At 38.2% G+C, this 12,740-nt stretch overlaps 1 protein-coding gene across 6 annotated transcripts in view; it reads left to right on the forward strand.

Moving 5' to 3' along the window:
• dock10 (dedicator of cytokinesis 10) overlaps positions 1–12,740 on the forward strand; it is a 342,639-nt gene that overhangs the window by 108,239 nt on the left and 221,660 nt on the right. Inside the window, exon 1 of one of the 6 annotated variants that reach the window (XM_072572750.1) lies at positions 1,523–1,660. The exons of the other annotated variants lie outside the window; for them this stretch is intronic. Coding sequence (XP_072428851.1) covers positions 1,553–1,660 — 108 coding nt within the window. The 5' untranslated portion in view covers positions 1,523–1,552. Of the gene's footprint in view, positions 1–1,522; positions 1,661–12,740 lie in introns of those variants that run through there. 6 annotated transcript variants of the gene reach the window in all.

Consider the following 12,740-nt stretch of genomic DNA (forward strand, 5'->3'; position numbering starts at 1 on the left):
ATCAGTAAGCAAATCAAGGATTAGGAAAAATAGGCAAGAATGTAGAATTAAGGATTATAGAATCAGTTATGTTATATTGACTTGTGGAAGAAATTGCTGATTCCAATGCACAATTCCCTTGTCCCTGGAATCCTGTAAAAATGTCAAAGTCTGAGAAATCAGAGGGTTTCACTGAAAGTTACTCGTCACCTCAAAGAAGTTAGCCAGCTGGAAACTTAGTCTAACTCATAGGGAACATTAATCTGGTCCTCCAACTTAGCAACTTAGACCACCCAGCTACACCACCCCAGACCCCTTACACCCCCAAGACCCTGACTTGGAGCCTCTCCTCTCCCCTGCCATAGAACCCAACATCCTTTTGGGACATGGGTCTTCCCCTGTCCCCTACCCAACATGGCAGAACCCCATCCCGGACACTTAACTTCCCACTAGCCTAAGTACTGAATCAATTGCCTGGTACCCAATGACCAATGCTCTAATTTCACACTTACATATTTCCCCTTTCACAGAGGCTGTCAAAATGTCTGTGCTGATGGACATTTAATTCACAAAATGCAGCACCTACTACTAGGTAAAATGGTTTGTCATCCCCCAACAATACCATGCTATGAGGACACAGTTGGATTGAAGGTATACTCTGCACTTCTGCAGCATTTATGAAAGAAATCTCCCGCCAGGAATATGATTCTCTTTTCTCATGTAAATAACCTGTGGCTGCCGCTCCTCAGAAAATCCAGTTCATTCTCATACCTACACACATGCCTGACCCCTCTTAACAGTTAAAATTCTGCTTAATGCTATTGCTCATCCATATTCTGTACTCAGTCTTATATGCTTTTTTTTTTGTTCCTTAAATGTATGGAATAGGTTCTTTCCTGAAGTATTTCCAGTGGAAGGCTAATGAAGTTTTTAAAAACAGAACAATTTTACTCAACTTAGTGTTGGATATTTTGGGAATAATTATTTGTCTGGAGAATCAACTCCTGTATAGGATAGACTAACTCCAGTACCACTGTAAATACTACATGAAAATGCTATATGTGATTTGTAAATATTCAGATTAGACTTCAGAAGATTGTATGGTGAGACGTTTTACTCTGGAGTATTGATGGATTTTGTGAAGGAAAACTGAAATTGTAGCCTCTTCTCTACCAGAGGTCATGTCTATGCAGTCGAACTGAATGATATTTTATAGTGCATCGTTACATTTTGTTCTTGACATTGTTAACTATTTTACCAGTTTAATCTGGCAAAGCACTAGCGTTTATTTTTCTGCTCTTAACAAAAAAGGTGTCAGGATTATTCTGTTAGAAAAAAATAATTGTCTGCAGTATGATCCGTATTGTGTCACCAGATAATGATGTGAGTTTTGGTTTTTGTTTCCTTCTGTACATTTGTACTGTGACATAGGTTTCTCATGTACATTTACGCACTTCCCCTTCCACAGCAACTGACTATGTAAAAGCAGATTGTGTATTCTCTTCAACCTGAGATTCTGCAGCCATTTTTAGATTGAATTGCCTTTGACTTTCCTGTGGATGTGAATAAAAACATGAGTTTCAGAGTTAAAGTTTTCAAAAGAGATCACAGCATTGATTTTCGGAGAAAGCGAAGAACTCGGAAGAGACTAGGTCAAGCTGAGGAACAGAGATTCAGTACAGTATGTATTAACCTTAATTTTCTGTAGAGCTTTAACAATATGACACTGTAATTATAAGAGACGATAGTGTGACTGGAGTCACATACCTTTGGTACCTTACTTCTGGTGATAATTGAAATTTGAGAAAATAATTTTGGTTTATTATAGAATATAGCATTAAAATTTCTTTGTGGTTACAAGCTGTATTTCAACTTGGAGTTTAAGATACAGGTGAATCCAATTGCACTAAGAAATTACATAGCTAGAATAATTGCCACATAGTTTGGAAGAGAAACCTGTACCAAATGTAAATCATTTGGATAGCTGTTTTTAAGACTTCTTCAACATTAGAATCAGATGTATAGTGCATGGTTGTCGTGCATGTAAACAATTTGGCATGCTGTTTTAGAATTGTAGTGGTCTAGAATAAAACTGTACAAAGGGTTTGTTGGAAATGTTACTTCATTATGTGAAACAAGCAGCTTTGTGTCACAACACAGAATTTAGTTTGTATTCAATGCAATGGATCAGTATCTGAATGTCTTAGAAAGGGATTTTTAGAACTTACTTATTTTCGTTCAAAGAAACAGAAAATAGAGTTAAATTGACTCTGTACATTTTGCTGTGAAAGAGGAAACAGTTACTACAAAGTACGTAAAGTCACTGGTTTATTTTTTACTCTTAATTTATAATTTTGCACAATAATGTTACTTTAAAAGTTTAATAGTTGAAACAAAAGTTGAAACAAATGTGGATCATCATGTTAGCAGAATAAGTACTAGTTCATCTTGTGATTCTTTAATACGGATATGTACTTTCTCTTAACATGGCTTCCTGTGCTGATCTTATTTGTTTTTAAGCTGTAACTAACAGCTGTGTCCTTTTGCTTTTGACTTGTTAGAAGTGTAGGGCTAATGCATAAAATCTAAAATACTTTATTGGTCATTAAATAAAGCTTAAAATAATTGTGACCTTTGACAAAAATAAGACAAGTAAATTTGTTCAGTTTTGAATGAAGCACTCCTGGATTTCCTATCTTGTTTTATGGTTTTCATTACAATTCTTTCGCTTGTGTTCTCATTTTGATACTGTGCATCTTTTTATAAAGAACTTGCACTTCAGGTAAACACTCACTAAGGAAAGTTTAATTTCATCTTCAGGGCAGATTATTTTTAAAAAAATGTTATTACCAATTTTGTACCCATCACGAATTTTTCATCCTGATGAAAGTATTTTGGAAAAAAAACCCACTGGCTGCATAAATATCTGTGTGCATGCTGATTATTTTGAAATCCATGCCAAGCAAAAGAAACATCATTGATCATCTGAAGATTAATGCAAAACTAGGAGTAGATCTTGGTAAGCAGCAGGCAGGAGTGAAGACCAACAGCGCTCCATCAATTTGAGACTCGGGCTATTTTAATTTTTGAATCTCATCTATATTCTGCTGGTCAATGCATGATGTGGATATTGCATCAAACAGTTAAAGCATAGGTATATGAAGCCACCTTCAGGCACTCAGGTAAATCATGTGACATTGGCAGAGGGGGTGCAGTTGGCCAAAAGGACGGTTGGTAAAGTCTCCTAGGCAACAATCCAGACTTTTCTTCTGAGCCGCAGGGAGAGTTGCATCTCCTACACCTTCAGAGAGAAATTTAAGCTTTTTTGGGTTTTTTTGGGCCTTCATTTGGGAATGAATAGCTATGGGAAAGTGGGGGCATGATAGTGCTCAGTCAGTGCATAAAATTCCATCTGAGTCTTAATCACATTGTAGGATCTATCTTCCCATGCATTAATGAGGATGCAACCTGTATTAGGCAGGTACTTTGGCCACAAAAAAAAATCCAGTTAATGTCGCTGTGGAAGAGAATGAAACAAGCATAGGAGCTGTAAGTATTTCCATAGTGATTTTAACTATGTAGTACTGCTATATTCACATCAGTTACAATACTCCTACCTTCTAGTGAACCAGAAGTACATTTATTATCATTTTAACACGTGTACTGTCATGTTCCTGTGACAGTTAATTGATTATTTACACTTCTCACTTGATTGTTGGCTTTTGCTGGTGATTTTAAATTTCTTCTTTCTGAATCTTACCTACCGGGTTCTCTCCAGTAATAATCAGCACGTTGAACCTGCAGTGAAGTTAGGAAGAGGAAATTTCCATTTAAATGTTAAGTTTCAATGCTGCTTAGATCAACAGTTTAAAGCAACAGAATGGGTTGCTGCTGATTCCGGATCCATTAACCTTGTCCATGAGGGAAACCTGGCAGTGATGTATGTATAGAAGACACACTACTTTTAACGACAGTCGTATCAGTCTGTATACTGTACATAATTCATAAAAAACTTTGGTTCAAATCTGTGTGATCTGCCTTGTCATTATATTTTGGCACAGATAAAGCCCAATTTTATTTTGGTAATGTGATTTTTGTGTTCATCATTGAGACTCTTTGTTAACAGTTGTGGCAAGAATAAAAGACTCAGTTTGAAGGGTCGAGGTTTAGTGTTTTATTCAACCAATTGCGGAAACCTGTTCTCTGTTTTGGTGGCTAACTCATAGAGATCTGTGCTGACATCTTGGAGAAACTGGATATGTTCACTTCCTTCCCAGCAAACCACTGAGGAAAATGTATGCTCACTCATACTGCTCCTTGCACTTCTTTGTTATAAACAGGTGAAGAGAAGTGAATTGGCTCCCCTCTTTAAACCCTCTCACTTCGCAACAAAACAGATTTTCAATATTTTTCAGTATGCAATTAGAACACACTCAAAATGCAGTTAGCTGGTTCAACACTGATGGAGACAATTGAAAGGCTTTCTTAAGTGAAAGAAAGAGGAAATTTATTGCTTACATGAAGTAAAATAATAATAAAAAATCATCAGACACATACACAAGCTCAAGAAAATGTGTTTTTATTATTTAGTATCAAGAAGGAAAATCAGGAGTATGCAGATCAAATGTCCATTGAGTTCTCGAGGTTTGAAGTTTAAACTAAGATCATGTTGATTTAATTGTTCATTTGTAATTTCCACAGCAGTGAAATTTGTAAACACTTTTGAGTTCTTGGTGACTGGATGTTTTTCTAATATTGCTTTTCATTTGGCATTGTCTTCTTTGAGGCTGAAAAAAACACAAGGAGTAACAGAGAAAGCAAGCCTTGTGTTGTTCTGAATCTATCATTCTTTTGTCTGTTCTGCCCAAAATACACCTCATTTATGTATTCATATATCAGGTTTTTTTTGTTTTTATTTTCAATCGTGATAATCTGAAGGCTAGTTTCTTATCTCAGTATTTGAAACCTTCAGAAAAGTATAAATCAAACAGAAGATGCAGATCTGAATGACTCCTTTAGTTAATTTAATGACATTAATTTTAGTTCAGGTTAGGTCTTTTTAAAAATGGTTTTATGAGCTTCTTTCAACCTGGTCATATGGTCACTGCAGCTGTCTAAAGTCAGTGTTTCTTCTTCTTTAAAACCATTTTAGTCCATGAAACTTGTCAAGTATTAAAAGTTAGGTAATAAAAATTGAAAATTGATTTTTTTTGCCATAAAACATAACAACATGCTACAGCCCTGAAGTCACTTTACTCACACATATTGCAGCAGAACTTGAAGCTAATTCCAAATTGCACTGTACAATGAACAAAATTAAAACTTTCTACTATTTGTGTAATTGTCAAACGACTTGCATTAAACCTGGATCAGGTCTACATAATTAGTGATTAAAAGTTCAGAAAGGGACCATTTGGTCACCTATAAAATGATTAAAAGTTAAGATTCTACTAAGATTTAAAAATTGAGTTGTAGATTTTGTTGTCTTTGCATCTGAAAGAGTTCATACTGAGGAGAGCCATAAGTACCACCCACTAGACAATTAACAGAAACAATGTTAATACTTATGGCCCAGTGAGCCACCCTCAGAATGTTCTGAAGTACAATATCAATGAATGAAACAGAGCATGAATTGTTCTATCTAATGATACTAAATTGAAAAAAAACGTCATTATTTCTTACATGTTTGGTTGTATGTTATCCATCACGGTCAACTAGAAATATGCATGCCTAGCTTGATTTTGATTTGTCGTATCAAGACATATAGAAATTATTTATGCAGGTTGCATATTCGTTGTAGCTGGAGGCAATGTACTCTTAATCATGTAGTCTGGTCTTGAGCACCAGATGTTAAAATTTAGGAAAAGTTTACCTTTGAGAATATGGTCAAGAAAATATTTCAACTTTGCTGGTCTCTCAGATAATACCGCAAGTAATGATGAACCAGTAATGAACTTCAGAATCTACTGACTAATATTAGACATATTTGGATTTTACTCACATCCTTTGACATGCTAATCAGAGAAATACAGGCCTTATAGAGTTGTGGAGTTGTACGGACCCTTCGGTCCAACTCGTCCATACTGACCAAATATCCGAAATTAATGTAGTCACATTTTCCAGTATTTGGCCCATATCCCTCTAAACTAATTCTACTACCCATCCTGATGTCTTTTAAATGTTGTAATTGTACCAGCTTCCACCACCTCCTCTGGCAGCTCACTGCATGAAAATGTTGCCACTTAGGTCCCTTTTATATCTTTCCCTTCTCACCTTAAAATCTATGCCCTCTAGTTTGGACTCCCCTACCTGGGAAGAAGACCTTGGCTATTCAGCCTATCCATGCCCCTTATGATTTTACAAATCTTTATAAGGTCTCAGCCTCAGTCTCTGACGCTGCAGGGAAAAGAGTCTATTCAGCCTCCCCATATAGCTCAAACCCTCCAACCCTGACAATATTCTTGTAAATATTCTCTGCACCCTTTCAAGTTTAACAACATCTTTCCTATAGCTGGAAGACTAGAACTGAATGCACTGTTTCAAAAGTGGCCTAACCAATGTCCTGTACAGCTGCATCATGACATCCCAACTCGTATGTTCAATGCACTGTCCAATAAAGAGAGGCATATCAAATGCCTTCTTTACTATCCTGTTTACCTGTGACTCTACCTTCATGGAACTATGAACTTGAACTTTTTTCTCAAAGAAACCTTGCTAAAAGCTTGTCAAAATGTCTCACTGTCCCTAGTCTGTACTGAGCCCCAAATAATCTGAGAGTTTGCAAAATCTTGGGCAGATCAATGACTATTGCCTAAGTTTCATTGCTTTATAAGGTCTCAGCCTCAGTCTCTGACGCTGCAGGGAAATGGGCGGCACGGTGGCACAGTGGTTAGCACTGCTGCCTCACAGCGCCAGAGATCCGGGTTCAATTCCCGCCTCAGGCGACGAACTGTGTGGAGTTTGCACGTTCTCCCCGTGTCTGCGTGGGTTTCCTCCGGGTGCTCTGGTTTCCTCCCACAGTCCAAAGATGTGCAGGTCAGGTGAATTGGCCATGCTAAATTGCCCGTAGTGTTAGGTAAGGGGTAGGTGTAGGTGTAGGGGTATGGGCAGGGCGGTGTGGACTTGTTGGGCCGAAGGGCCTGTTTCCACACTGGAAGTAATCTAATCTTAAAAAAAAATCTAATCTAGTTCCACTCTGCCCCAGTTAAAATGTCCTAAGGGGTCCGAGTCTGCAGACTGCTGATTTTGGTCGCCTCCTTACACTTCTTGTTTGCATACCGCCCTCAGCACGTGGTTGGAAATCTGGTATTTTTGCTCGTGGTCAGCACTGAGCAGGTGGAAAGTCCAGGAAAATATTTTCACAGATAGGGGCAGGGAAATGCGAACATCACAAAACAATATTAGAATTAAAGAAGCCAATAGCCTCAGTAACATTTTATAAACTACTTCCAAAATTAAGTACTTGTTCTATCATTAATTTGAGTCAGAGGCATCATGTTGAAATAAGGGGAATAATGGAATTAGTTAAGCCTTTAGAAGTTTCACCATGACTGGTTAAGAACACCATTGGCTTCCCTGTTTGAAAAAAAATTGCTAGAATACTGTGGATGTCATAGAAGTGAAATGAGCTAATATTACTTCAGGATTAGAGGGAGCCTAAATCAGCTCCATGAATTGTGTTGTAAGGGAGGAAAGGACAGTAAAATGTGATGGTGGATCAGAAAAAAAAGATAAAACAAGTTGTAAAATATTTTCTATGAGTTCACTCCAGTTTTAGCTATGAGCCATTCTGTAAGCAAATATTTGACTTTTGGTATCTATTTATTTTTTAAAAATGTCAATACAATTATTAATTTGATTTTGAAGTAACTTTCTGGTAAATTCCTGGAAAAAGGAAAAAAAAATGTCCTTGTAGAAATGACTGGGAATCAATGTTGGTAGAATAGAATAGAACAGAACCCCTACAATGTGGAAACAGGCCACTTGGCCCAACAAGTCCACACCGACCCTCCGAAGAGGAACCCACCCGGACCCATTCCCCTACCCTATTACCCCTGACGAATGCACCTAACCTACACATCCCTGAACAATATGGCCAATTTAGCATGGCCAATTCACCTAACCTGCACATCTTGGGACTGTGGAAGGGAACCGGAGCACCCGGAGGAACAGGTACAGGGAGAATGTGCAAACTCCACACAGACTGTCATCCAATGCTGGAAGCAAACCTGGGTCCCTGCCGCTGTGAGGCAGAGGTGCTAACCACTGAGCCACTGTGCTGCCCATTGGTCTTGCCATTTGCTGTTTATTCAGCAATGAAGCAAATGTGGAACTTGCACCCCCCACTATGAACTTGGTCATGGTGAAACTGGAGGAACCTTCTTAATGGACCATATCTTAGAAATAATGGTCGAGGCAATGACCCAGTCCACTCCATTTTTGTGCAGTTCTGGACAACAGGCAGCCCACCAGTATCCCTTATAGACAGAAATTTAAAGTTAACTTCTTTGGACAAGAATAGTTAATAAAATATGGAGCTGGAAAAAGCACAGCAGGTCAAGCAGCATCAGAGGAGCAGGAGAGTCAACATTTCTGGCAGGACCCTGCTCCTCCGATGCTGCTTGACCTGCTGTGCTTTTTCCACCTGCATACTTTATCAACACTGACTTCCCAACACTTGCAGTCCTCGCAGTCTCCAAGATGGACGTGAATAGTCAAAGTAAAAATATGACTGACAGATATTTTCTGTTTCCTAACTTAATAATTCACATATTAAATACTACATATTATTTTATGCTGTTCTGTCTTACCTTGTTTGTCAATCATCTGAGACATTTCATGTCTGTTATTTTCTATTGCATTTTAATGTAAAATAATTACACCATAATTAAAATGTGTTTTAAAAAATTGAACTTAACATAAAAATAAATTTTAGCATTTCTGATCACCTTTTCATTTTGAACTTAATGATTTTCTGCACCATTTTGATTTCCCTTCTAACTGGGCGTAGTTTCTTGCCTTCTGTCTCCCTTCTTTCTTGAATGAAAGCCTTACATACACTATTTCTAGTCTAGTGGATCCATTCTCTCCCTTCCCCTCGATCTCTTCTCCTCCCCAGCCCAAATGACAAAGTCATGCATGCAGACACATTTCAACATCTCTTGCCTAACTAAATGTTAAAAGTACTGCTTTACTTCCATTAACGTGTGCTGAACGCATTCTTTTAGCTTACATAATAATGATGTAATTTTACATTTGTTAAATTCAGCTTTTTAGAGAACATAATACTGGGTCATGTGTCCTGATAAAATATTTGAGTTTGTATATAAACTCTGCTTGATATGCAATTTATTAATCTTTCTTAGCTCAACAATATGAGACTACCCATAATTATTTAATCAGTTTCTCTTACTCTTTGAAGCACTCTGTTGTATTACTGGGTTTTTTTTGTAGCCCCTAAAAATCAGTGTTGGATTATAATGATGCTGACATGAAAACATTAAAGGAAGTAATTAGTTATTACTAGTATGCATTACTGTTCATCACTAAAGTATTCATAATTAAGCTGATTATTTGTAAATAAATCCACACACATTGAAGCTTCAGGTTCATTTCCGATTGTGACTGTGGTGGAGAACCTTGCATGATTTGAAATTGTCTCCATTCCCTTATCTGGTGTTGTGCACTTACCAGAGGCAGGTTTGAGAAGAGGATTAATTTCTGCACCATTGGATCAGGCAACAATTTAACCTACTCAAGGCTGCAATTAGGGGCTTTTTTTAAATCCTCCTCAGCATTTTGCCAGCTGAGTGCTCACCCCCTGCAATGTGTTGCGATGCTAACTGAATAGAGTGCCCCCCCCTTCAACAGGCTGGAAGTAAGTTGGAGCAAGAGGCTTCATATATCTTTGATTGTGGCCTCAAGCACGAATGACTACAACTGTGTTTGTCCTAATTCCAAGAAAAGGATTTTTCATTAAGGCCAACGGAACTGCTCGCCATTATTAATTTCCAATTGTTGTGCAGGTCAGCAAAGGCACTTCCACAATAGGAGTCACCACTCCAGGTGGGGCTGTTAATGCCCGAAAGCTGCTATCCCTCTTATTAAGACCCAGTGGAATAGCTTGTTGTAAATTGAGCTGTCTGCTATTTGCAGTCTTTAAAGTTGTTTTTAAGGTATGCACAGTTCAATAGTTTCCCTGACCTTTAGACAAGATTAGTCGAAAGCATGGAACATGTTTCTGTACTAAACAAGACTTATAATTTATCATAAGTGATTATTCAAGACCTTCAGATAAACTATTGGCCTATAACACTATGAAATAAAACTGTAATCCCTTTGTAAACTCCTTTATATAGATACACAGAGTCAAACAAATAGGGAAAACAGATTATTGATGAAGGTGGAAAGTCAGTTCAATAGGCATTGCTTCCTAATTCTTGAGATAATCCTACTTTAACTAGCCAGGTCATTGGAATTCTGTAGTTTTTTTCTCTCTGGAAACTTTCACTGGTTTGTAAGAACTATGGAGTGACTGATTCGCTTGGAAAATGTCTCGAATTTTTTCAGTTCAAAAGTACAGCTGCCAGCAACTGCTCCAGGAATGGCAATTAATTTTCATCTTGGTTAAACTGAGCTTTTCTCTACTGCAGAGAGCAGGCAGCTTCTGTTCTTTCCCTCTCTCTATGTCTGCCTCCATAACTTGTTTCAATTTCTAACCTGCTCCGTTGGTGAGAGCCACTCAGCTTCACTTGTAAACAACTCCCCAGCTCCAGATCATCTGCATGTTGCAGGAACCCATAAGCCACAAAACATCAGGTAACAAGTTTCTTGCTGTGAAACTATGCAACCATCCTGGTAAATATCTGTGTTTTCTTTAGCAATGGTTCTTCCAACTTGCAGTGCACGGTTTTTGAAGATACAAACAAAAGAATCACATTCTTATACTCTGGGCCGGTAGTACTGAGAGTTTTCAACAAACTTGGAGGGAGCTAATAGAGGAGGCCGCCTTCTTGAAAATTGCTGAGCTGGTTATCTGCTGCCAAGTGTGGCCTGAAGACTCCCATTTGATCTAGTCATCAGAAAAATCAAACTTACCCACATGCATAAATGAGAAATAGATTCTGCAACTTGTGCCTTCTGATGGTGGTGAAATTGATGCTAGAGGCACATAAATTATTTATTATGTGAATGTTAAAATGCTAATTTTGGTCATGGATTATTCTTGGGTCAAGCTAATGTCAGTCGTCCCCAAATTCATTGTCTCTGTTCCAAATAATGTGCCTTGCCTTAACCTCAAAAGTACATCCTTTTATGTAACAAAGTTTTAGAGAAGCTCAGCAGATTTGGTACCATCTATAGGCAAAGAAACAGAATTAACGTTTCAAATTCAATATGACTTTTCTAGTTCGGATGAAGAGTCATATCGGATTTGAAGTATTAACTCTCACACTACAGATTTCTGAGTTTCACTAGCATTTCTATTTTCAGTTCAGACCTCCAGTATCCACAGAACGTTTTACCTTTATCCTTTATTGGAAAAATGTTGCATTTTCTCTTCTCTCACACTAGTCATCGTGTGACTTATCTGTGTAACATTCTCAACATAATGGAATGAATATTTCAGCCTCTTGATCAGCAAAGACCAAATGTGTGACTGAAGATACATGATGGGGATCCTGCAGAAGTTCTGACACATGGACTTACGTAGGAATTGCCAGAAGATTCAGCTTCTCGCCTTCGCTGGTCATTCAGCCAACTCTGAATGAGTTAGTCAGGGATTTCAGACTGTACATACCTGGGAGTTAACCAGGGCATGTTAGACAGGTGAAAACATAGTCTGACACCTGGGTAACAATACAACTGGACCATCCGACATTCCTCATCTACACCAGACTCAAACCAAGTACATCCTAATCCAACCACCCGAATACCAACACCTGAACAAAAACACCACAGCCCAACCTATTTACCCTTCTTACCTGACTATGCCCCAAGCCAAGTAACCACCTAATCAGCTGTTCACTCACCCACTGCACAACTGCCCGCTTGCACACCTCATCAGCATTCACCCTTTTACCCCTCACCCACCTACTGTCTTAACCACCTACCTACTTCCCTCACCCACTTTCTTACATGCCACTCATCCTATCCAGCACACCTGCCAACTGTCCTACCCAGATCACCCACATACCCATTTATCTATTCTCTCATCCACTAGCATGCCAAGACTTGACCCTTAAACACATGATACAGCAAGTACTGCCATAAAAGGGGGGTGTTTCCTATTCTTCCTTGACTTTACTATGCTCCAGTGGAGTTTCCTGAGGGATGCTGAGTTGTGCATTTCAGTGACAACATTATTTGGAAGACCTTGGAGAAATGTTGAGTCAGTTCATTTTGAGCACAGCAGCTGATAACACTTTATAGCCTACACTTACTAAGGACTACATTGAGATGATCCAAAATAACCTTCATGTAGAATGTTTGCAAATGTTGAAGGGTTTGAATCCACACCTCATTTGTGAAAGATCACTGTGGTACCCATTTCCCATATCTTGATTTCTTATTATAACAGACAAAGCGGAATTTGTTTGTTGGGTGGCACTGTTAATTTAATGTGAAAGTACAAAGGGTGTTTCCAACATGGGGAACTCCTTAATATTTGTGTCAGATGTCAAGCAACAGCTAGGCATTGTATGTAACAAGAAAATGAAATATTAATATATAGTTTCTTCTCAAAAGCCTCATTTTATTGCTTG

Source organism: Chiloscyllium punctatum, chromosome 6, assembly GCF_047496795.1.
Source record: "Chiloscyllium punctatum isolate Juve2018m chromosome 6, sChiPun1.3, whole genome shotgun sequence".
NCBI classification, from domain to species: domain Eukaryota; kingdom Metazoa; phylum Chordata; class Chondrichthyes; order Orectolobiformes; family Hemiscylliidae; genus Chiloscyllium; species Chiloscyllium punctatum.